This window comes from Paramisgurnus dabryanus, chromosome 11 (assembly GCF_030506205.2).
Source record: "Paramisgurnus dabryanus chromosome 11, PD_genome_1.1, whole genome shotgun sequence".
Classification (NCBI taxonomy): domain Eukaryota; kingdom Metazoa; phylum Chordata; class Actinopteri; order Cypriniformes; family Cobitidae; genus Paramisgurnus; species Paramisgurnus dabryanus.
Genome location: NC_133347.1, coordinates 13,810,279 through 13,838,003, shown reverse-complemented (window position 1 = coordinate 13,838,003; position 27,725 = coordinate 13,810,279). Strand labels below are relative to the sequence as shown.

General features: G+C 38.9%; 1 protein-coding gene across 3 annotated transcripts in view; it reads left to right on the top strand.

Annotated features, from left to right (window-relative positions):
• Positions 1-27,725, top strand: part of iqsec2a (IQ motif and Sec7 domain ArfGEF 2a) — an 88,521-nt gene that overhangs the window by 51,695 nt on the left and 9,101 nt on the right. For 2 of the 3 annotated variants that reach the window (XM_065246899.2, XM_065246900.2), the window contains 14 exons: positions 9,955-10,237; positions 10,649-10,849; positions 12,442-12,618; positions 13,736-14,799; positions 15,973-16,134; positions 16,710-16,832; positions 16,909-17,075; positions 17,438-17,577; positions 18,276-18,401; positions 18,813-18,912; positions 20,072-20,233; positions 20,617-20,808; positions 21,589-21,638; positions 22,179-27,498. In XM_065246899.2, coding sequence (XP_065102971.1) covers positions 9,955-10,237; positions 10,649-10,849; positions 12,442-12,618; positions 13,736-14,799; positions 15,973-16,134; positions 16,710-16,832; positions 16,909-17,075; positions 17,438-17,577; positions 18,276-18,401; positions 18,813-18,912; positions 20,072-20,233; positions 20,617-20,808; positions 21,589-21,638; positions 22,179-23,387 — 4,156 coding nt within the window. In that variant the 3' untranslated portion in view covers positions 23,388-27,498. Of the gene's footprint in view, positions 1-9,954; positions 10,238-10,648; positions 10,850-12,441; positions 12,619-13,735; positions 14,800-15,972; positions 16,135-16,709; positions 16,833-16,908; positions 17,076-17,437; positions 17,578-18,275; positions 18,402-18,812; positions 18,913-20,071; positions 20,234-20,616; positions 20,809-21,588; positions 21,639-22,178; positions 27,499-27,725 lie in introns of those variants that run through there. The other variant, XM_065246901.2, reaches the window with a different exon arrangement.

The window sequence follows — 27,725 nt, the reverse complement described above, 5'->3', positions numbered from 1 at the left end:
TGTGCTGCCAAGTTGCATTTCATGTACCTCACAATCTCTGTTATGATGGTTGGATCTGGAGGGCTCTCATCTATTGCATTAAGGAATTATTTATTAAGTCGTTCATCAACTGTGATGCATGATAGTAAGTGAATGTAACGAGATGAGCAAGCCGTTATTCCGGTGGAAGGGCCTCAGATCCAAGAGAGTATTATGCGGTCCTGTTAAAGCTGCCATATGGTAGCCAACTGTTTTTAGCCTGTCTTGTTATGGTTTTCATTTGAAAAGCTGAAGATTGTCAGGCTGTCTTGGGGTGTGTTTGCTGTATGATATATAAACTGTAGAAGTTTTCGTACGATTTTCACAGTCATCGAAATGTGAGTGTGATGTTTGATCGTGATTATCTCTCCGGGGATCAACCCTGTGTTTTAACCAATAACATTGCACCATGTTTCTTTTTTCCTTACAACCGCATGAATTTATCTAAGGTTATGAAGTATGGCTATTTTAGCCTGACGCGCATTAGGTTATATTTTGATTAAGTCACTGTACATCTTATGGCAGCTTTATACTCCATGCAATCTGATAAAATACCTATTTACCTGTAGTTAAAAAGAAATTTATATCCATGCAAAGTGCACCATTTATTGTTTCGGCAGAATGTAATAACTCGTCTTCCCATGGTGCTCAATTTACTGTAAAAATTTGTTGCAGCATCCTTAAATTTAGTCTTGTAAACATTGTTTTCAGAGGTTTACATTGCTGTTCGTTTCTTATTTAGCCCATTATTGAAGATAAACAATACTTGCTTACAAAACTGCTGGCTGGTTAAAGAGAGAGTTTTTTTTTTAAATTAAAATTCTGTCATCATTTACTCATCCTCATGTTGTTCTAAACCTGTATGAATTAATTTTTTCTGATGAACAAAAAAGAAGATATTTTGAGAAATTATGGTAAACACACAGCAGAAAGTGACCATTGACTTCCATAGTAGGAAAAACATATTTTTAAAGTATTGTGATAAATGATGAAGAAAATATTTTGATAAATAATGGTAAGCACACAAGTGACAGTACCCATTAAATTCCATCATATTTTTTTATTCCTACTATGGAAGTCAATGGTCACTATCTGCTGTTTGTTTACATCATTTCTCAAAATATCTTCTTTTGTGTTCATTGGGAAAAAAATTCATACAGGTTTAGAACAACATGAGTATGAGTAAATGATGACAGCATTTTAATTTTAAAGTGTACTATCCCTTTAAACATAGAAATGCTTGGACTAAAAGGTGTTATGATTTTCTTTTTTGTACATTCATCCTGTTCTAATACATCTTAGGAGTTACTTTGTATTTTTAGCAGTGCTGCTATTTTAAGCCCAAATGCATTAATTTAGTCTCTGATTCTCTCGTCTGTACGCTAAAGCTGTGATCCGGTTCGGTGTGGATGACAAGCTGCTTGAGGTTGTGCAAAAAGAGACTGTGAAACAATTACGGCACTCTGTGTCGTGACAGACAGCGTTCGTCCTCTCCAACAATGTGTTTTCAAGCTTAGCCTTTATTAATAAGCGCTGAGATAATTCCTAGGGCTGCTTCAACAGTTCTGGCCGGTAGTTTAGACAGGAAGTGCTCGGAATCTGCCAGAAAATGCATTTTAACGGAGTGCAGAAGTGACGTATGCTCACTGGCTTTTAATGCTTACTGCATGAAGATTTGTAGTTTGCTGAGTGTGCAAAGCAAACGCTTTCAATGCCTCATGATTCACTCCAGAAAGAGAAACAACCAACCAAAAAACAAGTGTTAGATATAGATGCTATTTAAATAATTCACAGCTCAATATTACGAGATAAAAGCACACACAGTAACCTTCTGCACACTGTTTCATTCAGTTACTTCACACATATACGCACACATACATCACAATTTTCTCAAGAAGATAGGTGAGTCAGATATGTTAACTTTCTATTGCAGGAGGAAAACATGTGCCTCTAAGTGTGAAATCAATCTAAATACAGCATCTCAAGTTTAAAACATCAAGTGCAGCACTCGCAGTTTTATATTTAAAGATAAAATAAACTAAATAAACTGAAATGTTATCATTTACGTCTAAATTTCATTCATATTTAAATTTACTCACAAATTAGCAAAGTTTGCAGACACAGAAATGTAAATAACATAAATGTCTGGGTAGTGAGTCATACTTTCAGCATCATGAAACATCTGTTAATAAACAAATAACGCAAGGGTGAGTAAATATAGACACAATGTTTTAGATGAACTGTACCTTTAATAAGAAAAATGTTTATTTGCCTGTTTGTTCTGAACTTTATAACAAACTAAAACAAGAAAACTGATACAGATTTTCCTTAATCCCTAAAAAAGAATAAAATCATTTGGAATAAATAATGGCCAAATATGTTGAAAGATTTGTTGTGATTGAGAGTCTGAACTAAGTTAAGATGATTAAAAAGCTGTATGCCAGCACTACCTCAACTTCTATTGAAAAAATTATAAAATTATTATTATTATACATTATATATAAATGTTTTTTGTATTGTTATTATTATTATTTATTATTAAATAAATAATAATAATAATTTATATAAAAACATTATTATTAATAATAATATTATTGTCGGAGTAAAAGGTCCCGTTCTTTCTGTGTTTTTGGTTTTTGAAGCTTTGATTGTGTTTACACTGCGCAATATAACATGTGTTCATGTTTCACGTGTAAAAAATTCCGGTATTTTTCACAACAATTACTTATCAGTATAGCGCTATTGTCAATGTCCTAAAAACAGGCTGATGTCTTCCTTATTCTATGAAGTCTCTCCATCAGAAATACGTGATTGTGTAGCTTGTTAAGTGTGTTGTGATACGACAGCTTAGCAGAGGCATTTGAGCCAAAGCTGGCGACTGACATATTCCTGTGGGTGGAGTTTAGTCAAAACCTCTAAAATGACGTCATTCAACCGGGAAGTAGAGGGCTGTACTCCAAACCTGCCGTTTTGTTGTAGGCTTTGAAAGGGGAATTCTGTTAAAGAAAATATTTTGCCTGGCAATTAACTTTTTAAGTTTGCAGGTATAATTTATGCTTTAAAGGAGCATTTCACTCGTAGAAACATTAATCTTTATTGAAAGTGCGTCATATTTGTAGTCGAAATGTAGCATACATTTAGAATTTGGTGCCTATTTGACCGGGAAAAGGGGGGTTTGTAGTCTCACCCCCTCAACAAATATTGTACTTCCTTCTTTCAATGATGCAAAATTATGATTTTTACCTCATTGAAAGAAGGAAGTGCAACACTGAAATCTGTATTTGTCCTGTCTCAGCGGCAACTGAGGAAATGATGCATGACCATTCAAAAACATGACTGGGGTTCTAACTATACAAAGCTTAATGCAAATGGGTGAAGTGTCCCTTTAACAGCAACATATGACCTTTAAAACCAAAAGTCCAGTAAGGCTCATATGTGTCTGTTACTTTTTAATAAGCATTGGGTTAATTATCTATTGGCACACAATTGACCAAACCCTAGTGCTGCCAGAAGCAGGAAAAATTTGTATATATCCTGATTGGACTTTGTTGAATGAAGGTTACCATCTGCTTTTCAAATGGGTAGCTTTGATAGATTTGTGTTGTATATGTGGACTGTATATGAGATGTTTGTGGGTGGATTGTTTATTGATAAAATGTGTGATAACAACCACAGATTAATTGATTTACACAGAACTGGCTGAGAAGGCAATTCAATAACCCTTCTAACATCAATTGCTCAACCTCTCACTCTATTTATCTGTCTGTCTTTTAACTATTTAATTTTACACAGTCTTCACATTTTGTCTGTGACAGACAGCTTTCCTAATACTTTCTAGTTTATTTGAAACATGTTAAAAAGAGTTGTCAATGGACATTTTTTATCAGTTTCACTGGGATCTCTAGCAGTACTGTAGTAGTTGTTACTATGTTGTTAATGTTTTTGGCAACACTTTATTTCGATAGTCCACTTTAGACATTTTACTAATTATAAGTAACTTTGCAACTACATATCAACTACCAATCTTTAGAGAATTAGTAGACTGTCTGCTTAATATCTACTAACACTTTATTGTGATGATATCTCAACAGACATTCAACTGACTATAAGTATCTTTTCTGGTGCATGTCAACTTATTCCACTAACCCAAACCTCTTCCCTAACCCCAACACTTACAGTCTACTAATACTCTAATGACAGTTAGTTGACGTATAGTTGCAAATTATTGAAAGGTAGTTGGCATGTAGTTGCAAAGTTATTTATAGTTAGTAAAATGTCTAAATTGGACTATCAAAATAAAGTGTAACCATGTTTTTAAACAAATATGCAGTTCAGATACAAAACCCTCTTTAGTGCATCTGACAAATTTTCTTGTAAATGAAAATTTTTTATCAGGCTCTTGTTTAGGTTCAGTAATTTCACATTAATGGAAATTAAAAGGTTATTACTCAGTAATTGAAATGCCTTTTTTTTACAAATGTTACTATTGTCATTTAATTTGCATATTACAAATTGTACTTTTTTTGTAAAGGTGACGTTTAGCCTTGGTTTAATAGCAATATAAACCTAGTTGGTCTAATTGGTTTTTGAAGTTTTTGCATCCATTTGGGGCTAATCAAGATAATAGGCTTTATGCCCAGCTGCACTACTTCCTGAACTTCAGCCACTTCCTTGTTTCCTGTCTGCCATTATTGGACAAACTGATTAATCTAGGTGCGCCTGACCTCAGTAGTCACAACAACAATAATCAGACACACCTGGAATAATCAGTTTGTCCGATAATGGCAGACAGGAAACAAGGAGCTGGCTGAAGTTCAGGAAGTAGTGCAGCTAGGCATAAAGCCTATTGGCTTGTAGTATTTATGCATTATTTCTTCATGAAATGTCTGCAGTACTTCATTTATTTATGTACAGCACACAGTTTACTTAATAAAAGTGTTCAAAGAGGAACTTTGCTTTATCTTCATCCTTTGCCTCTCTTAGTGACTTCAGCATCCTCTAGGGTGAAAATTAAATGTTGTAAAAAAACAATTATGTAACATATGTTTGATATTATGTGATATTTGTTTGAATTGTTTGTGATCTAAACATGTGCCAAACAGGATACAGTAACCATCACTGCTGCCAAACTCATGTGGCAATCTGAGTGACACTTTTAATTAACAGCTATTCACTGACTCGCACAGAAATATTTATTTCCATCAGTGACCGCCCAGGGGTGTCTATACAGAAACAGCCACATGCACTCATGCACTTTAACCTTTAGACATGCAAGCTTATAAAATGATTAAGATTCTTGTTCAGGTTCATCAATCTTTTAATTTTTTCTATCTTTATCTTTACCTTCTATGTCAAAAATAAAATAAATAAATAAATGACTGAGCCATGGCTATGTATACTGTGTTAGACTTGATGAGACTAATACTGTGTTATTGTGTACCTCATTTGTAAGTCACTTTGGACAAAAGCTAAATGACTAAATGTAAAATGTAAATCAAAATGTACTTCATTTTTTGTAACAAATAATTTTCAATTTCAAGTTTAAATGGATAAAAAAAAACAGATTTTTTGGTCACACTATTATTTTTTTATGTGACAAATTGCAATAAAGTGATAAATCACATAAATTTTCTTATTTTTGAGATCAAAATTTCAGTTGACTGAAAGTTTTCATGTTTCCAAGAGAGGTTTATAATATAAAAACATACCACTCCACCCATTCAGCATTGAATCCATGTCCATGTTTGAAGTTGTCTGTGTGTGAATGTAAAGGTGTTCTTATGCATGGGCATTTTGGGTTTCGTATCCTCCTAAAATACTCGACTGCACTGATTTTGAAAAAAAAAAACAGGGATGCCCTGATTATTTCATGCTTTGTGGAACCATCAGGACAGACCGCTTTTATGCTTCTCGGTATTGTTGGATATTGCCGTACTAAGTTTCAATGGAAATTAAATATCAGAACAATTTGATTAGTCTGTTCAAGCGGATTTTAAAGGGATAGTTCACATAATCTGTCATCATTACCCTCAAGTTCCAAACTCATATAAATTTCTTTGTTTTGCTGAACACAAATTAAGATATTTAGAAAAATATTTGTAACCAAGCAGAGTCATTGACTTCCAAAGTAGGAAAAAAGAATACTATGGAAGTCAATGGTGCCCCAGATCTTCTTGGTTATAAACATTACTCATCCAACTTGAGGGTGAGTAAATGATAAAATAATGTTCTTTTTTTGATGAACTATCCCTTTAAATTAGATGTGAGTTATGTCTAATATAAATCCTTATTCTTACATGTCATAGTGATTTCATCTTCAAATAGCAGAGGTTAGGATACAAGTGTCACATCCATGAGTCTGCATGTATGTATGTGTCTTTACGTGTTTTGCCCACGGGATGGTGACAGCACGATACACACACACACACACACACACACACACACACACACACACACACACACACACACACACACACACACACACACACACGTGACTAGAATTCTTCCACAGCTGCACATGCATCAATAACTAACACACACATGTACACATTCTGCTCACAACAGGATCACACGACTGGATTATGCTGCACTTTTGGATGTACTTTACCACACATAGAGGAGAGTAAATTTGCTAGACTTTTATAGGACACATAGGAATGTGTGTACTTAAGAAAAATGTTGCATGCAAAATGTAATGTTATGTTGTCTTAACAGTTTTATTAAAGGCCCATAGACTCCAGTAATCACAATCTGAATGTTTTGTGTATTCGTGGCATGAATTATTTTGCTTGTTTGTTACTAAGTTTGTTTTGAAGCAGTTGCTGGTGAAACTCAGTTGGTTGTCTTGTTGATAGTTACCAGTCCCTGGCGTGAAAAGATTTGTTACACACAGATACTCTGTGTGTGTGTTGCTGTGCTGCTGGTACTGTTAACTGCATTCACACTGCAGTCATTGACAGATACTCAATGCGGTCATCAAATTACTCATCAGCATGATTCTGCTGATTCCAGAACAGCACACACTCACTGTCATACGGCTGCAAAAATCATGTGTCAGTGTGTGTTTACATCATTAACCATGTGGTTCCATCGAAAGACCAAACTCCCGCACAGAGCTCATGCTTACATGTGAGTAAACAACTAGAGAATAATGAGAATTAGATTTTGGATGTGAAGCTGTGGGAGACTACAGCAGGTTGTGTCATGGTAATAAAGCCATGAGCTATTGTAATTGGGTTCAGATAAATGGTTTATGGTTTCTGTTTAATGAGAATAGGCATGGCACATGCATGGATTTGTTTGTGTATTTGTGTTGCTCAGGCATTGACAACTTAGCTGCTTTCAAAAAATAAATATTTGGAGTAATTAATGAAGATATAAGGTAAAGAAGATAAAATAAAAAGAATGGAATGGAAAACATATTTAAAATTTAAACAATATGCTTTTATCTCTTCTTTTTTTCTCTGTTTTATTAATATAGATCAGTGGTGGCTCGTGACTGCTCATCCGAGGGGCGCAAATTCAAAATAAGTGTTTGGAGTGTCATGTGTGCTGCTTGCGTTTTCAAAATATGTGTTTGTTTGTGTCATGTGTGAACCATGTGCATCACGTTTTGTCAAAATAAGTGCCTGCTGCACACGCGTCAAAACCGTTTATGATAAAAGAGACGCTCATGTTCACAAAATGCATGCAAGACACTTCCTTAACAGTAAACTCTGATTACACATGTGAGTATCTGGCAAATGCGAGAGTCTCTTTAATCATAAATCCTTTAGACGCGTCTGCATCAGGCACTTATTTTGACAAGACAAGTGATGCACACAGGATCTCTCGATGCACAGAACACACATTTTGAAATAGGGAACCACACACATGAAAAAAGAAGTCACCGGCCGCAACTGATATAGATAAAGTTAAACTGTGAGATACATATACATGCAAAAGCATTGCCACAATACAAAAATAACACGCATGCACTTAAAACCAAACCTAATATAAATGTTAACAGAAAAAAAATGCAATGGCATTTAGCTAAATACTAATTCACGTTTAGGTAAACAGTCAAGTAATTAATAAATTCAAAGCAGTTAGCATTAATCTTTAGCACATGTTTGCCACAATTGTTTTCATAATTTTTTTCCCACCACTTGAAGCTGGGTTCACACCGCATGATTTTCAGCTGTCAAAGACAAAAGATGACCATCGTGAAAAATTCATTACGATTCTGATCGTAGCTCTTAAACAGTGGTCATTTGTCACACCGTTGGAGAGATTCAAAGATGCCTATTGTCATGGTTTTGCAAATAGCCTGCGATAATTTTCTGGCAGTGTCAGAAATTTAGCATGATCGTATGACTCACATATACTGAATAGCCAATGAAAATGCAACCTGAAATGACTCATTGATCAACACGACGTGTTGCTTAAGCCACCTTTCCACTGCACACGACATTCAGACACGATTGTCGGAGTTCGCCCCCTAGTGGAAGTCGTAATGAAGTTCCAGTTTAATCATAACGTGGGAGAGAAGCTCATTGTAGCGCAAGAGGCTTCATTTTAATATTTACATAGTGGAATAAATAAATGAACGCAAGTGAATGAAACAATAAACAGCTCTGAATATACAGGTATGACAAAGACTGACAATATTTTTAGGAGAGAACATAAGGAGACAAGATTAAAATAATAACATATACATATTGATATCAGTAATCAAGGATTTAAATGTTACTGATAAAATTAAATAATTTAATAATTTTCACCTCATACACAGTTTTTGTTTGGAATACACTGAAATACATCACTTCCAGTTGTTATACTACATGCGGTGTAGTCGCATAATTTTTTATTAATTTTTTTACAGTTCCAACAGATCTGTTAATTATGGTCGGCACCTCACGCAACCCCTTAACGACTCCCAATAGAGAATGAATGACTTCCGTTGTATCGCTTTGCCGTTGTTTGTCGTGTGCAGTGGAAAGGTGGCTTAAAAGTTAAATACGTTTTGCTGTGTAAACTCTGGTGAAGACACTGCTGAGGTAACATTGCAGTAGTCATGATAAATATTTAGTGTTACTGTACATACAGACAAGACTTACCTTCATGTAAACTACATGAAAGCTCCCTGTGCAAAAGTGCCATCTGCGATTCACCTTGATGTGTTTGTTTACAACTAGTGCATCCTTATGACGTTTACTAACTTGCGGCGTCGCCTACGAACAGTAGGTGTCATCATCGTTCAAATGAATGTACCCAAGTTTATTAGATCCATGTAGCACCGTGTGATCTGTCATCTTTCAAGACGGCAGAAATTGCACAGGCTTTACATTTCCTTTATACAGCTATAATTTTTCTGACCATTCATGCATAAATAAGACTTCTTAAACATTGTTGTTTTGCAAAAGGAAGTGAGTCATCACATTACAGTAAAGTACACCTGTTTCAGGTGTGGGGGTGGTAGCAGCCGACTTTCCTTTCATTTCATGGTTCATGCTGCTCTCTCTTTCTCTCTCTTTTTCTCTCTTTTTCTGAGTCATCATTGGAAGACTCAGATTTAATCATATTTTTTGCTGGTCTCTTTTATTTGACAACTTGCCACACATGCCACTTCCAGCTTTCTCTCTTTCCCTTTCACTTTGCCTCCCTCTCTCTATGCACCATGTCCTTTCTCTATTTCTCTTTCACACTCCCTTCATCTTCTCTTGTTCTTCCCTCATTCTCTTGCACTCCAGCCAGATGGTTGAGCTCTGGCTGGGCTGCTTATGGGCATTTGAAATGCTAATGTTTGTTACTGTGCTCATATGTTTATCTACACAGAACAGTTTTTGTGGCAAAATGACAGACTTGTCTTAGTCTTGACTCGTCAACAAGAATTACAGTTTATTACAATTACTCTCTCTCTCTCTCTCTCTCTGTCTCTCTCTCTCTGTCTCTTAGTGTGGAAGATCGTCAGTGTCCTGACACGGTTAGCTTTTCCGACAGCTCCTGCAGTCAGGGCCCGTACCTGGGCAATTCGGACCGCTACGGAAACCTTCGAAACGCACCCGGCCCCCAGGGGCCTCCCGTGGCCCCTCCAAGCCCAGCAAGTCTGGCCTGGGCGCAACGGACCCGGCACCAACCCGCAAGCCTGGCTCTGCGCAAGCAAGAAGAAGAGGAGAGCCAGCGCTGCAAAGTGCTCTCTGACAGCTATGAGCTCTCCACAGACCTACAGGACAAGAAGGTGTGTGAGGCTCATTAAGGGATAATGTACGGCCTTCCCGGGAGTTTACAATAGTGACCATCCGGTTATATATTATTCCCCTTACACAGCTTCTTAACAAATGTTACATGGATACATGTGAAATATTGGTTTGAGAATAAATAATTTTAATACTGTATGTGAGAGAACTAACACAGTGTAGTCATCATTATACAAAACTATTTGATTGCAAAATAGAACCTTGTAACTAAAGCATGGTGCTTTAATCCAACATGCAAATATTTACAAAAAATGTTGAAATCCTTTTGTGAAGAAATGACCAATGCTGCCAGTAAATGTAGCTGAACTGGGAAAAACTTCCATTACTCCATTTAAGAAACGTTACTTGTCGTATCAATCCTGTTTCTTTCTCATGGCCTTCCTCTTCATCAGGTGGAGATGCTGGAGAGGAAGTATGGTGGCTACTTCCTGAGCAGACGAGCGGCTCGCACCATACAGACGGCGTTCCGGCAGTATCGCATGAACAAGAACTTTCAGCGGCTGCGCAGCTCCGCCTCTGAAAGTCGCATGACACGCCGGATCATCCTGTCGAACATGCGTTCGCAGTACTCGTTTGACGAGAGACAACCACAGGTAATGTAACATTATAATGGTAGATTTAACTACTTTAGTGTTATAAAAGTTAACACACAACACACACAAAAAACTGCAGAGCACATATTTAAGCATCAATACAATATTCATAATGTAATTTTTTGTGATGTGTACTTAATTATAACTTCAAAATGATGCACAGCAAATGCCGTTATTATTGTTCATATTCAATTTTTGAGAGATTTTACTCTTTATTTTTTCAACCTATTCTCATGGGAATTCATACTTATTTTACAAGGTGACTAATTTGTATAAAGTAAATTGTTCAAAAACGTATGATTTTGAGGAAAATACATTAATAAAACCCCACCCCTAATGCCCCTAAACCCAACATGACTATGGCGGTAAGTCTCCCAAAAGTCTCAAAGTCTCACAAAATCGTATGAATGAGATCATATAAATTCATAAAAATTACCACCTCATAAAATATGTATGAATTAAGGGCAGTCATGGCCTAGTGCACTGCTAAAAACATATCAACATAAGTTTTTGTTTTACCTTAACCTTAAGGTGACAGAGAATGAAAAGGTTTTACCTTGTATTAATTCAAAAACTTAAAATAGTACAGTGGTGTGAAAAAGTGTTGGCCCCCTTCCTGATTTGCATGTTTGTCACACTTTAATGTTTCAGATCATGAAACAAATTTAAATATAAATTTGATTAAACTTGCACGCAGCACCTGAAGGTCACCGGCTTGAGTCTCTCAGCCGGCAGGTTGCTGGTGCCGTGCAGTTTGCTGGTGCTGTGTTGCCTTTAAAAGGGGACCTTAAAAAGGCACCTTAAATGCAGTTGTTCCCCGGGTGGTGAAGGCTAGCTACCCACTGCTCTGGGTGTGTGTGTGTGTGTGTGTGTGTGTGTGTGTGTGTGTTCACTACTTACATTTCGAGTATGCTCATCAAAACATGTCACACACACACACACTTTAATGGCCATGAGATTACTGACATTACTGTTTTTCTTAATACTATTGGTGAATTCCAAGTGCGATGTCCAATGTGACCACAAAACACAAAAGTATAAAACATTCAAAGTATAAAATTGAAGTAGTTTTTTATTGTCAGATTGTGTTTTTTTGTACTAATAATTATGTAAAGAACATATGTGGTCATTTTGCTTAGTGTCATTTATTTTGAGATCCTTTAATGATTTTGACCTAATTCATGTTTTGACTAACTTTCCCTTTTTTGCATTAAGCAGTCTATTCTTGTGTTAAAGTTATATTGAATGATGCCAGTTTCCTTGATAAGTCACATAGGATAATGATTAATAGAGAGAAGTGCAATTCTTTTCCTTTTTGCTCTTTTTTTTTGCTGAATAAAAAAACTGACCATCCATTGTAACTTATCAAATGACTAACTGGCATAATCTTTACACTATTACCCATTTTCTGGCATTTACAATATGCAGTGATTAAAACTCTCCAGGGCTAATCTGCATAGTTTTTACATTAGCTGTATCTGAGTTATGCACATTCAATTCAATTAAAATGTTGTCGTATAACTTGTAACATTTATTTACAATACAGCAACTTTTAAAAGCTACAAGTAAAAATTTTGTCTTTTGCCCCTTAGGTTCAGCCCCAGACTCCACAACAGCAGCATGATCGATACGGCAGTCATCACCTGTCATCTATGGGCACAGCGGGCCAACCAGGAACTCCAGACACACAGCAAGAGTCTGATTCACCTGCCCACTGTCCTTCAGACAGAGAGGAATACTCACATACGGATGACGCCTTCAACAAACAGGTGAGAGAAATGTGAATATGCATTTATTGTACAGACAAATGCTTTGTTTTAGATTCCATTAAGCTTGTGGCTACAGTTTTAAGTTAGTTTTCAAAATGAAGCTTGATTTATTTTTAAAGTTGTTGTAGAAAACATTTGTAGGTTTATGCTAAATTAAAATCACCTTAGAGAGCTTGGTTTAAATTAGCTTTAAGTGTTGTCGACAAGACATATGTTGTGTTACAGCGGACTCCTAAGGCAATAAGGATTTGTTCACACTGAACACAGAATCTAATCTGGTTTGTTTTTCCTATATATAGAACTGAAAGTCATTTTGCAAGTGATGAAATCTGATCCGTTGTAGACAGTATAGTCAGTATCTGGTTTATCCACAGGTGTTGCTATAGTAATGCTGAATGTGTCAGCATTATGCCGAGAGATTTTCTCATACAACAACTGGGAGTAGCTGTCAGTGTACAAAGGGAGACCGAAACTTGATATGAACCCGAAGTTTGACTTTGACAGCGTTGTCACCAATTTGCATAAAATACACAAATCTACCGACCCACTGTTCACTTTATAGTAAATGTCATATAGGTGCGTTGACTTTATGTGGATTTAGACATAGATCCAGACAATATTGCACACTTTGTTTGATTTTACATAGGCATTGCATTATTAATGATTAATAAAATATTAAAAATATAAAATAATAATAATAATAAAATACAAAACTACTTAAAATTCAATCTGATTACACATAATGGCACATATGGATATAGTTTGTGTCCGAATCTTCACATTTCATTTGTTTTTTTGCTGCTCAGACTACAAAAACACTGTCAAAGTTGTGTTGTTGTACTAGTTGTGTTTTCTGTTAGAGCAATAAGAAAATAGTAATAACTACACTTCATGTAATACCAGCATTACACAAAGGAAACATTTGGTTTCAAATGTTTTTTCCAGAGCAATATAAAATAATTGCAGCGTCTCCCTGGAGTGACCTTGTGTGAAAGTCATCCATAGTGGAGAAGACACCATGTGATATTTGCCTAAACATGCCAGAGCTTTAACCACCATCAACCATATTTGACTAGCGCCTGTACTAAGTTAATTATGACTTCATGTGTATGCGCAGGTGACATCTTTGGCTGACTCAATGGACGACACTTTGACATGTCAGTCAAGTCGAGGGGATTCTCAGGATGGTGGTGGGGGGGCCGGAGAGGAGAGTGAGGATTTCGGCGAGTGCGTGTGGAGCAACAAACCTACCCCACGCCGGGGGAACTTGGGGGAACAGGAGCGACTGAGGGTAATGCACGAAGACAGCAGTGCCACCTCGTATAGCGATGTCACGCTTTACATGGACGACGGGATGCCGTGTTCGCCGCTGTCCATTGATCGAGTGCCCTCTAGCACGGACACGGAGTACTGGGGTGTCAGCAGCGGGGTCGGAGGTCGTGAGGACAGCCGGGAGACGGAGGGCGGCGGCAGCAATAACAGCCGGCGAAGCACACCGTGCACTGAATGCCGGGATTACCGTTTACGTGGGTCACACCTTCCTGTTCTCACTATAGAGCCGCCCAGCGACAGCTCCGTCGACCTGAGTGACCGCTCTGATCGTGGCTCTCTCAGCAGACAGCTGCTTTACGAGCAAGAGCCCACGGGTGCTGGGTCGCCCCAAGGAACTCTTAAACACAACCCCGTCCCTCGCTCACCCAATCCCTGCACAGCGCAGGCACAGGGCCAGGCACGACCATCGGGCCGCCCAATTCCGTCACCTCTCCCCACGCATCTACCGCATCATGCTATGATGCACCAACATCACCACCCGCACCCTTACCATCCAATACACCACCACCCTTTACCACACATCCATCACCCGTACGCAGACCCCACGTCCCCCTCACCCACCCAGCCTCCACTTACGCCGCTATCTTCCTCATCCTCTGCACCGCTGCCCCCTACTGGCCTGGAGCATTCAGATGGGGACAACGACTCGCTGAACTCCACCACCAACTCTAATGAGACCATCAACTGCAGCTCAGGCTCCTCATCCAGAGACAGTCTGAGGGAGCCGTTGCCTCCGCTGGGAAAACAGACCTATCAGAGAGAAAGCAGGCACAGCTGGGACTCGCCCGCTTTTAACAATGATGTGGTGCAGAGGAGGCAATACCGCATTGGACTCAACCTCTTTAACAAGTAAGAGACTTTGATACAGTGCCAAGGTTTGTGCATTGCACAAAAGAGAAGTTATATGTATATTTGGATTACTATAAATAAGAGAAATATTATAGGATACCATTTAAAGCCTAATTGCATTCATCAGAATTTGGATACATGTGTTTTTTAACAAAATTTAGGAGATTTAGTACCTGTTAAAGATCACAGGAAGTCTCTTTATTATAAATCATGGAGAATTGATTATGAAATGTAACTGTAAAGTTTTATGATGCAAGCTTGATGTATGATAAATGATCCAGCATTTTCAAACCTTTTTAAAGGCTACTTTAGAAAATGATTCCTTATGAGAAAATTAAAGGGACACTCCACTTTTTTTAAAAATATGCTCATTTTGCAGCTCCCCTAGAGTTAAACATTTGATTTTTACAGTTTTGAAATCCATTCAGCTGATCTCCGGGCCTGGCGCTAGCACTTTTAGCATAGCTTAGCACAGTCCATTGAATCTGATTAGACCATTAGCATTGCGCTCAAAAATAACCAAAGAGTTTCCATATTTTTCCTATTTAAAACTTGGCTATGTGTAGTTACATTTTGTACTAAGTCCGATGGAAAATTAAAAGTTGTGATTTTCTAGGCAGATAAGCCTAGGAACTATACTCTCATTCTGGCGTAATAATCAAGGACTTTGCTGCTGTAACATGGCTGAAGCAGGCGCAATGATATTACGCAGCTGAAAATAGTTCCCTTAGTAATTTTCAATAGCAGGGGAATATATTTGGGCACTGTGTAAAATCATTGTGCCTACGGCAGCCATGTTGGTACCGCCAGGCCCGGGGATCAGCTGAATGGATTCCAAAATGCTAAAAATCTAATGTTTAACTCTGGGGGAGCTGGAAAATTAGCATATTTTCAAAAAAGTGGAGTGTCCCTTTAAAGTGAACAAGATCAATTGGATTGTCAGATAAGATAAAAAGATAAATGAAAAGCAGGCAAATTGAACGAAAAAAAGACAGAAATCCAATGAAAATTAAGTGCTAGATATCATTTCTGCTCAGGTGTCTATCATAAGATGTCAATATCTTTTTTCAGTATGTTAATCACTGAAGTTGATCATTGTTTTACAGGTTAATGTTTAGGTCACTGTCATCCCTGTCACTATGTTTCACTCTTATTTCTCTCTTGATCTTCCAGGAAACCAGAAAAGGGGATCCAGTATTTGATAGAAAGGGGTTTTGTATCAGACACACCTGTGGGCATCGCACGCTTCATTCTAGAGAGAAAAGGCTTAAGTAGGCAGATGATCGGGGAGTTTCTGGGAAACCGACAAAAACAGTTCAACAAGGATGTGTTAGAGTAAGCAATAAGGTTTTTTAGGGGTTTACCCTAGTCCCAGATTAAAATGCATGTTTGACTTGCCTTAGTTTAAAATACATCTTGCACTACTAAATGTAAGGAATAATTGACAACAGGTTATTGAATTATAAGAAAATAATGCACACTCAAGGTGGTCGTTACACAGTGGTTGTGCATTATTTTCAAATAATTCAAAGGACCGGAGTCAATTATTCCGCTCACCACAGTTACCACAAACATTGCTCTGGTGCCTATTTTTAAGACATTTGAAAAGTTAGGTGTGCGGTTATCGAAAAATAATGCATACCCATGGAACATTTCTTAACAAATCAGAATACAGCATTCAACAGACCCTTGGTATAACTTAACATATATCTCAAATCTTAATGGAAATGTTTTGTCTCACACCAGTATTGTTTTTTGTAAGGTTTGTTGGTAAAAACTACTTAAATGTCCCAATATAACTAAGGCTTGGTCCTCGATCAATCTAAACCCTGTCCGGGAAACTGTACCATATGCCACAGAAATCAGACAATTTCAAAGTAAAATAACAAAAGCTGTTTCTTTCATTTCAGCTGTGTGTTAGATGAGATGGATTTCTCAGGCATGGATCTGGATGACGCGCTTAGGAAGTTTCAAGCTCAGATTAAAGTTCAAGGAGAAGCTCAGAAAGTCGAGAGATTGGTTGAGGCTTTCAGGTACCTTTTTTTTTCACTTTCATCTCATGTCTTTTTTTAAATACGTTTTATACATCTCATTCCTTCTTTCTCACAGTCAGAGATACTGCGTGTGCAACCCAGCGCTCGTCCGTCAGTTTCAAAACCCGGACACCATCTTCATCCTGGCGTTTGCCATCATCCTTCTCAATACAGACATGTACAGCCCTAATGTCAAAGCAGAGAGGAAGATGAAACTGGAGGACTTCATCAAAAACCTCAGAGGTGACCGACTCATCCACCCATCAGATTGCTAATGGCCTTAAAATTGATCATTTACTCACCCTCAACTTTCTCCATAAATTTTTTTTGTTCTCCTGAATAGAAATGAAGATATTTTGAATAATGTTTAAAATCGAACAGATCTGGGGCACCATTGACTTCAATAGTAGAAAAATTTTATACTATGGACGTAAATGGTGCCCCAGATCTGTTTGGTTTTTAAATTTTTTCAAATTAACTTTATTTGTGTTCGGCAGAACAAAGACATGTATTCAAGTTGGGAACATTTCAAGGGTGTGTAAATGATGACAGAATGTTCATTTTTCAGTGAACTACCCCTTTAACTAATTTGCTCTGACCAACAGGAGTGGATAATGGACAAGATATTCCCAGGGATTTGCTAGTCGGGATCTACCAGCGCATTCAGAAATGGGAACTCAGGACAAATGATGACCACGTGTCTCAGGTTCAGGCTGTGGAAAGGGTCATCGTGGGCAAAAAGCCTGTAAGTCAAATATTGCTAATATAACCCTTGATATATGAAAATTGGATCCTGGTTTTAGCTTGTATGGAGAATATATCTGTGTTTATAACAAGGCTCTCTGGAATGCTTGATTCTGATTGGTCAGTTGAGACATTTGCAGGTTCGTTCTTTTCAAATAATAACCGCTCCAAAATAATAACGCATAGCCGGACTACTTGCACGAGTAAAATCGCTCCGCGCCAATAAAGATCAATAAAGATTACTGTCTGTTTGGCGCCATCTTGTGACAAACACTGGACAACCACGAGACACAGACAGCTTACTGAGACTGAACTTGACAAAATAGAGCATGACAGCTACGAAGCCAACACACAAAAAATACAGAATGGGCATTAAAACTTCTCAAAGACTGGTTAAAGAGAAAAAAATGGAGACAGACAAGTATGAAGCAGAGGATCTTAATAAGGTATTACGATCATTTTATGCATCTGTGCAAAGTTTCGCGGAAGGATAAAAATGTTAATTTAAAACAAATATGCCAATAAAATGTTTCAAATTCATATTCATGTCCAGTTTTTTTTCTTATGTGGCAAGTAGCCGTGTAATAAGCCGTGTCGCTTCGCGTCGGGTCCTGATCACACTGTCGGGGCTTATTTCCCAATAACTACCGGCTGCCTCTACATTATCCCTTACTTAACATATGTGTGTTGTGTGTGTAGGTGCTGTCTTTGCCTCATCGCAGGTTGGTGTGCTGTTGTCAGCTGTATGAAGTCCCTGACCCCAATCGACCTCAGCGGAGTGGAGTTCACCAACGTGAAGTCTTCCTCTTTAATGACCTGCTAGTGGTGAGTCTTCCTCACATTAGCCTCATTCGAAGACTGAGATTACAGGAAATGTGTCTGGGTTTTGTCTGGGGATCATTTGATTTTGGTTCCTTCACACTGCCAATGATTTTCAGAGTCTGTGCGGGCATACACACACATGCTGTAATGATCCCGTAAAGAGACATTAAATATTTAAACTCCCGCACGCGGCTTACAGAATTGCTTTTGCCTTTTGTTCACACAGGACATTTTTCGTAAATGATGCGGCAATCTTACTAGGTCCCCTTTTATGGGAGTGATCCCAGAACATTTATGGGACGTGTTTGTGTTAACACAGAAGGGTCTCTGCCAATTTTATAATCATTTTCTTGGATCAAAGTGCTGTGTGAATGGGGTTTTTGTGAACTACAACCCTACTGTTCTCATCTGCAGGTAACAAAGATCTTCCAGAAGAAGAAGACTTCTGTGACGTACAGTTTCAGACAGTCTTTTCCCCTGGTGGAGATGCAGGTTCATATGTTCCAGAACTCCTGTAAGTATATTCATCCCTCCATCTGTCTCACCATCTGCCCCTCCTTCTTTATTTATACTATCACTCCATCCCAACTCGTTTTATTCTCTCTGTGCCATTGGAGCTTGCCATTTTGGCATCAGCTGCCCCTTGTTTTCCTACAGTATTTTGGTTTTATAGTGGTTTATGAAGGTGAAAAGACCTTCATAACATTTGACATAAATATCCACTTCAATATGGACTATTCTGGCTATTTTAATGTCTCCAATGCACTACAAAATGCACCTGCATTTCACAAATTATTCATTTCCTACTTTACAATATTTTGTTAGATTTATGCTTTAAACTATAAGATAGCTAAATGGGTAAAAAAAGGTGGTCATATTTTTTTGTTCATGGTTAAATATATTTTGTACTAATGATGTTTTGATATGCTAACTATAAAATAAAAAAAATTTGCTTTTATTTTACCTTTACATTTATGCATTTGGCACATTTCTTTGAATGTGTAAGTTCACTGGCTTTCCTGGGGTTCATTTAAAGGTCCCGTTCTTTCTGTGTTTTTGAAGCTTTGATTGTTTTTACAGTGCACAATATAACATGTTCATGTTTCAGGTGTAAAAAAGCGGTAAATTTACAATTTATCTGTTTACCACTGTTTTCACTGTCCTCAAAACAGGCGGATGTCTTCCTTGTTCTGCGAAGTCCCTCATTCAGAAATACATATCGAGTTCTGATTGTGTAGTTTGTTTTGTTTGTTGCGATTCGATAGCAGAATAGCTTGCCGTTAGCTTAGCTGGCGACTGACATATTCCTGTGGGCGGAGTTTAGTAAAAAAACTGTTCTACTGACGTCATTAAAGCAGGAAGTAGAGGGCTGTGGTCCAAACCGGACGTTCGCTGTAGGCTTTGAAAGGCGAATACTTAGAGCTTTATCATTTTACAGGTCTTATTTATGCTATTATAGCAACATTACACACTTACTAGGGTTTAAAAAATGAAATGGGATCAGAAAGAACGTGACCTTTAAGAGCATGAGTTGTTTGTATTAGTTGATTTTGTCACAATGAGAGATCTATAACTAATGACACGAGACAGAGCCCATTTGTGCCCATTTGTATATCTGGTTCTCTCTCTAATTGACTAAACATTTACCCTCTATCTCTCGTTCTCCCTCTCAGACTATCCTCATGGTATTCGACTTACATCAGCAATGCCAGGCAGTGAGCGGAAAGTTCTGATTGTGTTCAATGCACCGAGTCAGCAGGATCGAACGCGATTCACCAGTGACCTGCGTGAGAGCATCGCTGAGGTTCAGGAGATGGAGAAATATCGGGTAGAATGTAAGAAATCTTATTTTTCTGTTGTTTCATTTACATTAAATTACATTTAAGTGACTTACAGTGCATTACAAAGTCTACATCATCAGTATGTTTTCCTGGGATCATACCCATCACCTTTATGCTGCTAAAGACATTTTTTACCATTGAACTATATAAACACATATTTATATTATATATTTGGTAGAAGTGACTTTCAGGTATACATTTTATGAGCCTATGTTTTCCCTGGGAATCGAGCCCATGACCCTGGCGTTGCTAGCGTCATGCTTTACCAGTTAAGCTATAGGAATGTATATTTAAAGTCTGTTATGGATATTTTGCATAATTAATCAGCATTTTTTACTGATTTTCCAGCATTAACCACAAGTTTGCTTTATCTGCAGCTGAGTTAGAGAAGCAGAAAGGTGTGATGCGTACAGGACTCCTCAGTGGAGAGGTGGGCGGGGTCAGCGGGATGAAGACGGAGGCTGTAAATGGCACTATGAGTAGACCCAGTCTGGATGACACGTACACAGCAGGGGAGGGGCTTAAACGAACAGCTCTTAGCTCCTCACTGAGAGACCTCACTGAGACAGGTAAAACATACATACACTTTTTATATAAAACATAACACTAATACAAGTTTTGCACCTTAAGTTCTTTTTACAATTAATGGAAGAATACCATTATTTAAAAATGCACCTATTTGATCATAACAAAAATTGTGTGTAACAGACTCTGCCCTCTAATGGCACAATCTGTATTTGCAGTACAAAGTTTAAAGAACAGGCTACTTACATTATTAAATATACTTTTTTTATACTGTGCATAGTATGCAAATGTTCAGAATATATTTCTGAAATATATCTAACTAGATTTGATGTACATGATCAAAGTACACACTACTGGAAACTGTATCCCTGTGCAATGTGCCTTACTTGACCTTACATTACCAGAAGATGATGAACAACCTTGAAGTCATTTACACCTTCAAAATTTAATCTCTTTCTCATTATTTGATGATGCTGCCAATAGTTTTTAAACACATTTGGCCATAAAAATGCTTAAATAATTCTGAGATTATGATGGCACAAACTTTTATATTTTTGGAATAATGCATACTGAGTCATATGCTGTTTTCTAGTGGAATAAGGGGAATATTCAGTATGCTGCATTATGGGGTTTTCCAACAGTTTTTGTTATGTGATTTGACAGTTTTAACAGCAACGTAATTTATGAAACTGAATGAATTCATTAAGCATAATGACGTATGATGTAAGGTTAGATTTTGGCATTACAAACTAATCATCCAGAGTTAAGCACAAGTTTTCTCCATGATATTTGACCCTGACCCGGCTGTGCTTGGTTGGGTACAGGAAAGCGAGGCCGTAGAAACAGCGTTGGCTCTTTGGATAGTACCATTGAAGTAAGTCAGAAGGCTTTTCTGACCCCCGTAATGATGTTCAAATGGATTGATCTGGTGTTGCAGCTTTATCATATGCATGCAGCATGACGCACGCCTCTGTGTTGTTGAGTGAAAAAAGCTTTGCATGAATTTGTGATTGTTGTGTGTGGAAATGCAGCATGTTTCAGTAGGAATTCCCTATGCATTTGCTATCTGCTACTAATATTATACTAATATAACTAATGCATTGCTTGGGTGAGGTCAAGGCCAAACCAGTGTTAATGATCGCAGGGCTAACATCTGACAGTGTCGTGACTTGTGTAAAATGATATATATATACAGTGCCCTTCATGAATATTGGGACAGTAAAGACAAAATTGCCCTATTTGCTGTGGAGAAAAAAAAAGTGAGATGAATACGAGGCAAAATACTTCCCAATAATATGTCCCAATACTTTTGGAGGGCACTGTATATGTTATTGAGTTATTCCTAATTAAAAGTGACTACTTATAACAGATCAGCGATACTTACTTTTTATTATATGTCTTTGTGCACTAATAGGGATCCATCATTAACAGTCCTCAGCCACACCAACGGCTTCCCATGGGAGGCGCTGTTCCTGGCTGCTATGGGCTGGAAGACTACCGGCCTAATCGCCCCATCCTGAGCCCCGGAGTAGGGGTGGGGGGTGGGCCGGGGCAGCATCACAACGCCGTAGGCAATATGGGGGGGATTCCTGGCATCGGCGATCGAGGTGGGGGGCCGGGGAGCAGTTCTGGAGGGAGCAATTCAGGTTCCTTCCTGGGCTCCCTGTTTGGCAACAAACGAGGCAAACCTCCAGCTCCCCTTATTCCCCCCGGGCCGCATTACCCGGCCCCCGTGCCGCCTCCCACTACAGGAGGGCCGCCACCTCCATCCCCCTCCGCCCTCAGCCAGTCAGACCCCGGTGGGCCATCCAAAATCCAAGCGCTGCACGCTCAGTACTGTCACAACAATATAGGTCAGCCTCCGCCCCCGTACCACCATCATCACCGATATCACATGCAGGTATCCGCCCCAGGCCATCCACCCGCTACCCACCATACACTTCAGCGAGGGTCCCTTCCCCGACGCGGACCGCCCGCTCCTTCTCACGCCCAGCTCCAGCAGCAGCTATCCCATCATGCTATGCAGCAATGCCGCTACGGCAACATGGCCTGCACCCCTCCGCCTCTCTCCCCACATTCGCCCCATTCCCCCACCGGCCCTTTCAGCTTCTACCACGCACACCTCAACACCATACGCCACGTACGCACACCCGGTCCTACCGGCAAGCTTCCACTCACCCTGTCTCATTCTCAGCCCCACCCACACGCCCACTCCCACGTTCACTCTCATATCCACAGCCATCCCGGTCACGTCCACAGCCCCCACCCTCTACTACATCACTCCGCCCATCAACCTCACTTCGTATTCTCCCCTCCCCCTCAGGCGCCATCCGCCATCACCGCTCGCCACATACCCCAGGGCGCCAGCCATTACGTACCGCAGTACCCGCCCCTTTCCTCCATCCCGCCCCCTCCTCCACACTCCCCCTTACCCCCTCCGTCCTCACCACATACCCCACTCACTCCTCTCACCCCGCTCTCACCGCATGCCCCGCAGCTTCCCGGGCCCATGGGGGCCCAACCGGGTGGCCCAGGGGGTGGAATAGGAAGCGGAGCCAGCAACAGCAGCACGGGCGGCAGCTCCAAATCCAAACCTATCAACCGCATCAGCACGGTGGTGTGAGGGTAAGCCGCGGAAGAGGGCGCAGGGTCAGAGTCCCAACGCAGAGGAGCCGAAGCCCAGGCAAGAGGAAGCACACCATACTCAGACTCTGTTACTTCCACATACGCTTCCCTCATGTGTAAAGCCTCAAGATGTCGCAGGAGAGCGGGAACATGGCCGGCTACATGGCCAGTGTTAGCCTAAATACAGGCAAAACACTCGCTGTTGGCAGCCATTGCAGACATTGGCCGCATCAGCATCTACTCTACTATTGAAGTTCTGAGAAGCCAAAAGTGATGAAGGAAGACAGTGAAGAAGCATTGAAAAAGAGTTTAAAGAGTTGTTTTTGCTGCCAAAGGTGAAGCTTACTTGAAGAAGGGGGTGCCAATGTAAATCAAACTGAGATTCTGGATTGAAATAGACCAAATGTAACCCTGTAAAGGTGGTATGCTGAGATTTTCCGCTTTAAAAACTGAGGAAGCATGGACCAAACCGGACAGAGGTCTGCAAAATAAAGCAGAAATTGGGACTTGAACTAAACTTTTATTTGTAGTCTCTTTAAGTTTTCATGTGTCTCAGATGACAATCATTTCAGGGTCAGTCAGAAAACTATGAATACATTCCTCAAATTTTCAAATCAGTTTCTCGTCAGAAGTATAAAAAGGGCCAGAATGCACTTTTTGAGGGATGCCAATAACATTTTTGAGACATTTCTGTATATCTTGTGAGTGGAGGAACAGGGTGTAGGAACGTTGTTATTTTTAAAAATACTTTTTGTTATTCATTGTCAGGTTTGTAACAGGTCCGCTATTTCTTGCTGAAATTTGCTGGTACTTCAAAGAACTTCTTTATTAGTTCAGGGTGGTTTATGCTGGTTCGAGCTGGTTTGGCTATGGTGGATCAACATTCAGTAGCTATGCTTCACCAACAAAAACAGAACGCATCAGCATTGTCTTTTTTCGACCAAGGAAGTCTTGGTGCTTAAGCTAGTTAAGAAATCACCATGCGAAACTCTACATTGCCCGTTTTCAAAAAAGATACTCGTGTAAACATACATTTTTTTTAGACCTTGTGATTTCACCAAACTCAGCCACCAATCACTGATCAGTACATATAACTCAACACCACCCCTGCTGTTACCTCAGCTTGTGCATTTCCCTCTTTTATTCTGTCTATAGCTGTTTATACAATCTCATCTGACCAATGATACATCTATATTTGGCAATTCATTACATAACCTTAGTGCCTACAGTAAAGTCATCGGTGGTTTGAGATGAATAAGGTTGTAATGCAACTGGATATTTTCTCTGGACCACCTTCGGATAAACAGAATGAGGGCCACTGTATTCCTACAGTTAGGTCTGGACTTGGTTTTGTACGGCGTCAAAACAAGGCAGTTAAAATGTGCAGTTATGATATCTTGGAAGAAAAGAACCACTGGATTTGGGTGATTTGTGGGTGGATTTATTACTATTATGATGTCAAATACTACTGATATAATTCTTGCTATTTTTGGTGTAAAAGCAACTACTAATATTATGGATGTGTTTTAGCGGAGTGCTGTGCCGATTGTTTTTTAAGAGCTTTTTTTAGAAAGACAGACAGGTTAGATTCCTCGTGTACAAATTAATGTTTAGCAAACTAATTGGAATGATTTCAGGTAAATGTTTTGCAGCAAGTTTGTAAAATGATATTATCTATGTAAAAAAAAATGTATCCATGTAAGCGTCGTTGTTGCCAGAAGCCATACACACTTACTTGAGCAGCTCGCTCTTTTAATATTGTAAAATAATGCCGAGTTGCATGTCCAATGTCAGTGGCCACTTATTTTTTTTAAATGAAAGCGTTTAGGGACCTATATGCACACACACTTGTTCACAGTAAAATATCTTTATATGTGAAGAGTACACTTTTGCTGACATTTTCTGATTTTGCACATCCACAAGTTAAAGTTCATCAGTGCCTAGGATCCAAAGGTTCATTACCATTTGCGTCCCTTTCTTTGTCACTTCTCTCCATTGACACCCAAAATAGGCCAGCACAGGATCATTCATAGTATTACATTAAAGATGTGTTTGTGTTGGGGCAGTTATTTTTGTACTTTTAAAATATTAATTATACTTTCTTATAAGTCCAACTAGGATAAAAATATATATTTTAAATTATGAATTTATGCTGTTACATTTTATAATTTTTATTTTGTTTCACCCACATTTAATGTGATCGGTTGGATTCCAGTACTTTAAATCTTCCTGTATTGCCCATGACTGGAAGAAACCATAAAGCAGTGATTTACCTTGTAATGAAATTTCTGTCATAATTCTTTCACCCTCATGTCTTCTAAAACATTATTTATAGCCAAATTTCTGCTCTTTTCCAATTTTGAAAGTAATTGATGACCACTTGTGTCAAGCAAGATTCTTAAGGGAGTTTTTTTCTGAATAATGAATTTAATTTTAGTTTTTTTTATATCGGTATGATCTTATGATTCAAAAGACATGCTACAGTATAAAATGCATAAGTCACTTTTGCTATACTTTTGATTTATGATGTGATCCACATTACTGTGCAAAAGTCTTATGTTGTGTTTACGGTGCATTCACACGGGGCATACGCGTTAACACTTCCCATTCACTTTTAATGGGTGACGTCATGCGTTGCCAAACTGAATTGTGGATCCGTCGGCACGCTAGAGGCGGTAAAAACATGGTAGTTAGACGCTTGAACATTTGAGTTCATTCGCGTATGAAATTCTAGTCATTCGAGAAATTCAAGAGGAAATTAGCGTCATGGGAGGGGCTTCTGCGACTCCGCCACTCCGTTCGCTTTCTGAAATCACGTCACTACTACAGCAAGGTCCTGTTTGGTTAATGCGTCTCGGAAATCCGCCGAAGTTCAGATTTTTGCGAATGACCCGTTATGGGCGTCACATTTGCTGCGAAAACACGCGCTATTCGCCTCAAACGTGTCTTCGCCCAAGTTGAAAATATTCAACTTGAGCGAAAAATTCGCATAACATGAAGTTAAATCCCGCGAGTAATCTAAAGCGAGTAACGCGATGCCCCGCGTTTGGTGTGTGCATAGCATAAGACTTTTGCCCAGTACTGTATATTGTGTTTTTAAAGCCTGGCAGTCCCTCCACATTTATTGCATTGACATTCTGCTAAACTGCTGTTTTTGAAAGAACCTCATGCAGGTTCAAAATGACATGAGGGTTAGTAAATAGTGACAGCATTTTCATTTTTGAGTGTTTTGTCTTTTTGTGCTTATGCCCTATCTGATTTCATAAGCTACTACACGATCTGAATCTTAAGTACCATTTCCAACATTTCATTCTTTCCTTTGGGTTTGCCGTGGGTTTAGCTTCTCTCTAGCTCTAATGCTTTGCTCTTGTGCTTGTATTAACAGTTCTGAGTGCTTGGGCATGCTGAGCTCAAACACAGATACAGCAGAGATGTATGATGTTAAAAAAAATCAATCCAGTATTTTTTCTAAACGTGTGTACTGGATTCTAGACATGCTAATGTGTTGCGCCACTGTGCCCTGTGTTGCATGTGTATCTGCACTTAGCTGAATGACGCTGTATAAACCTGAATGTATATATTAGTTGATATAAACATGCCATATTTACTCTGCACTGGACTGGGAATCAATATGGGACTGGGCATGGGAACATGAACAATTGTTTACATTTTAAGGACTGGGGCGGGGGGGCTCGGAACGAATTGTAATTGTAAAATTGTATCAGTATGTGTGTGTAAGAGCAGTTCCTATATTTAAGAAGAATTAATTGTATGAAATTTTATTTGTATATATGTATGAGGTTACAATGCAAAACGAATTCAGAGAGATTATGTGATAATTTATTGCTCTCATTCTATAAAACATGTTCTTGCTGTTGGAAAGACTTATTATTATTATTTCTGACATCAGACAATATTTTTGTGTGACTACCTGTTGTGTGTTTCTCTCTTTTCGTGCGTGTGTACCTGGTAATTATCACGTTGTGGGGACCAATTGTCCCCACAAAGATAGGAATACCAGTGTTTTTGTGACCTTGTGGGGACATTTTGATGTCCCCATGAGGAAACAAGCTTATAAATCAAACAGAATGATGTTTCTTGAAAATGTGAAGTAGCAGAAGGGTTTTTGTGATGGTTGGGGTTAGGGAATGGGGCAGGTAAGGGGAATAGAATATACAGTTTGTATGGTATAAAAATAATTACGTCTATGGAATGTCCCCACAAAACATGGAAACCTGTGTGTGTGTGTGTGTGTGTGTGTGTGTGTGTGTGTGTGTGTGTGTGTGTGTGTGTGTGTGTGTGTGTGTGTGTGTGTGTGTGTGTGTGTGTGTGTGTG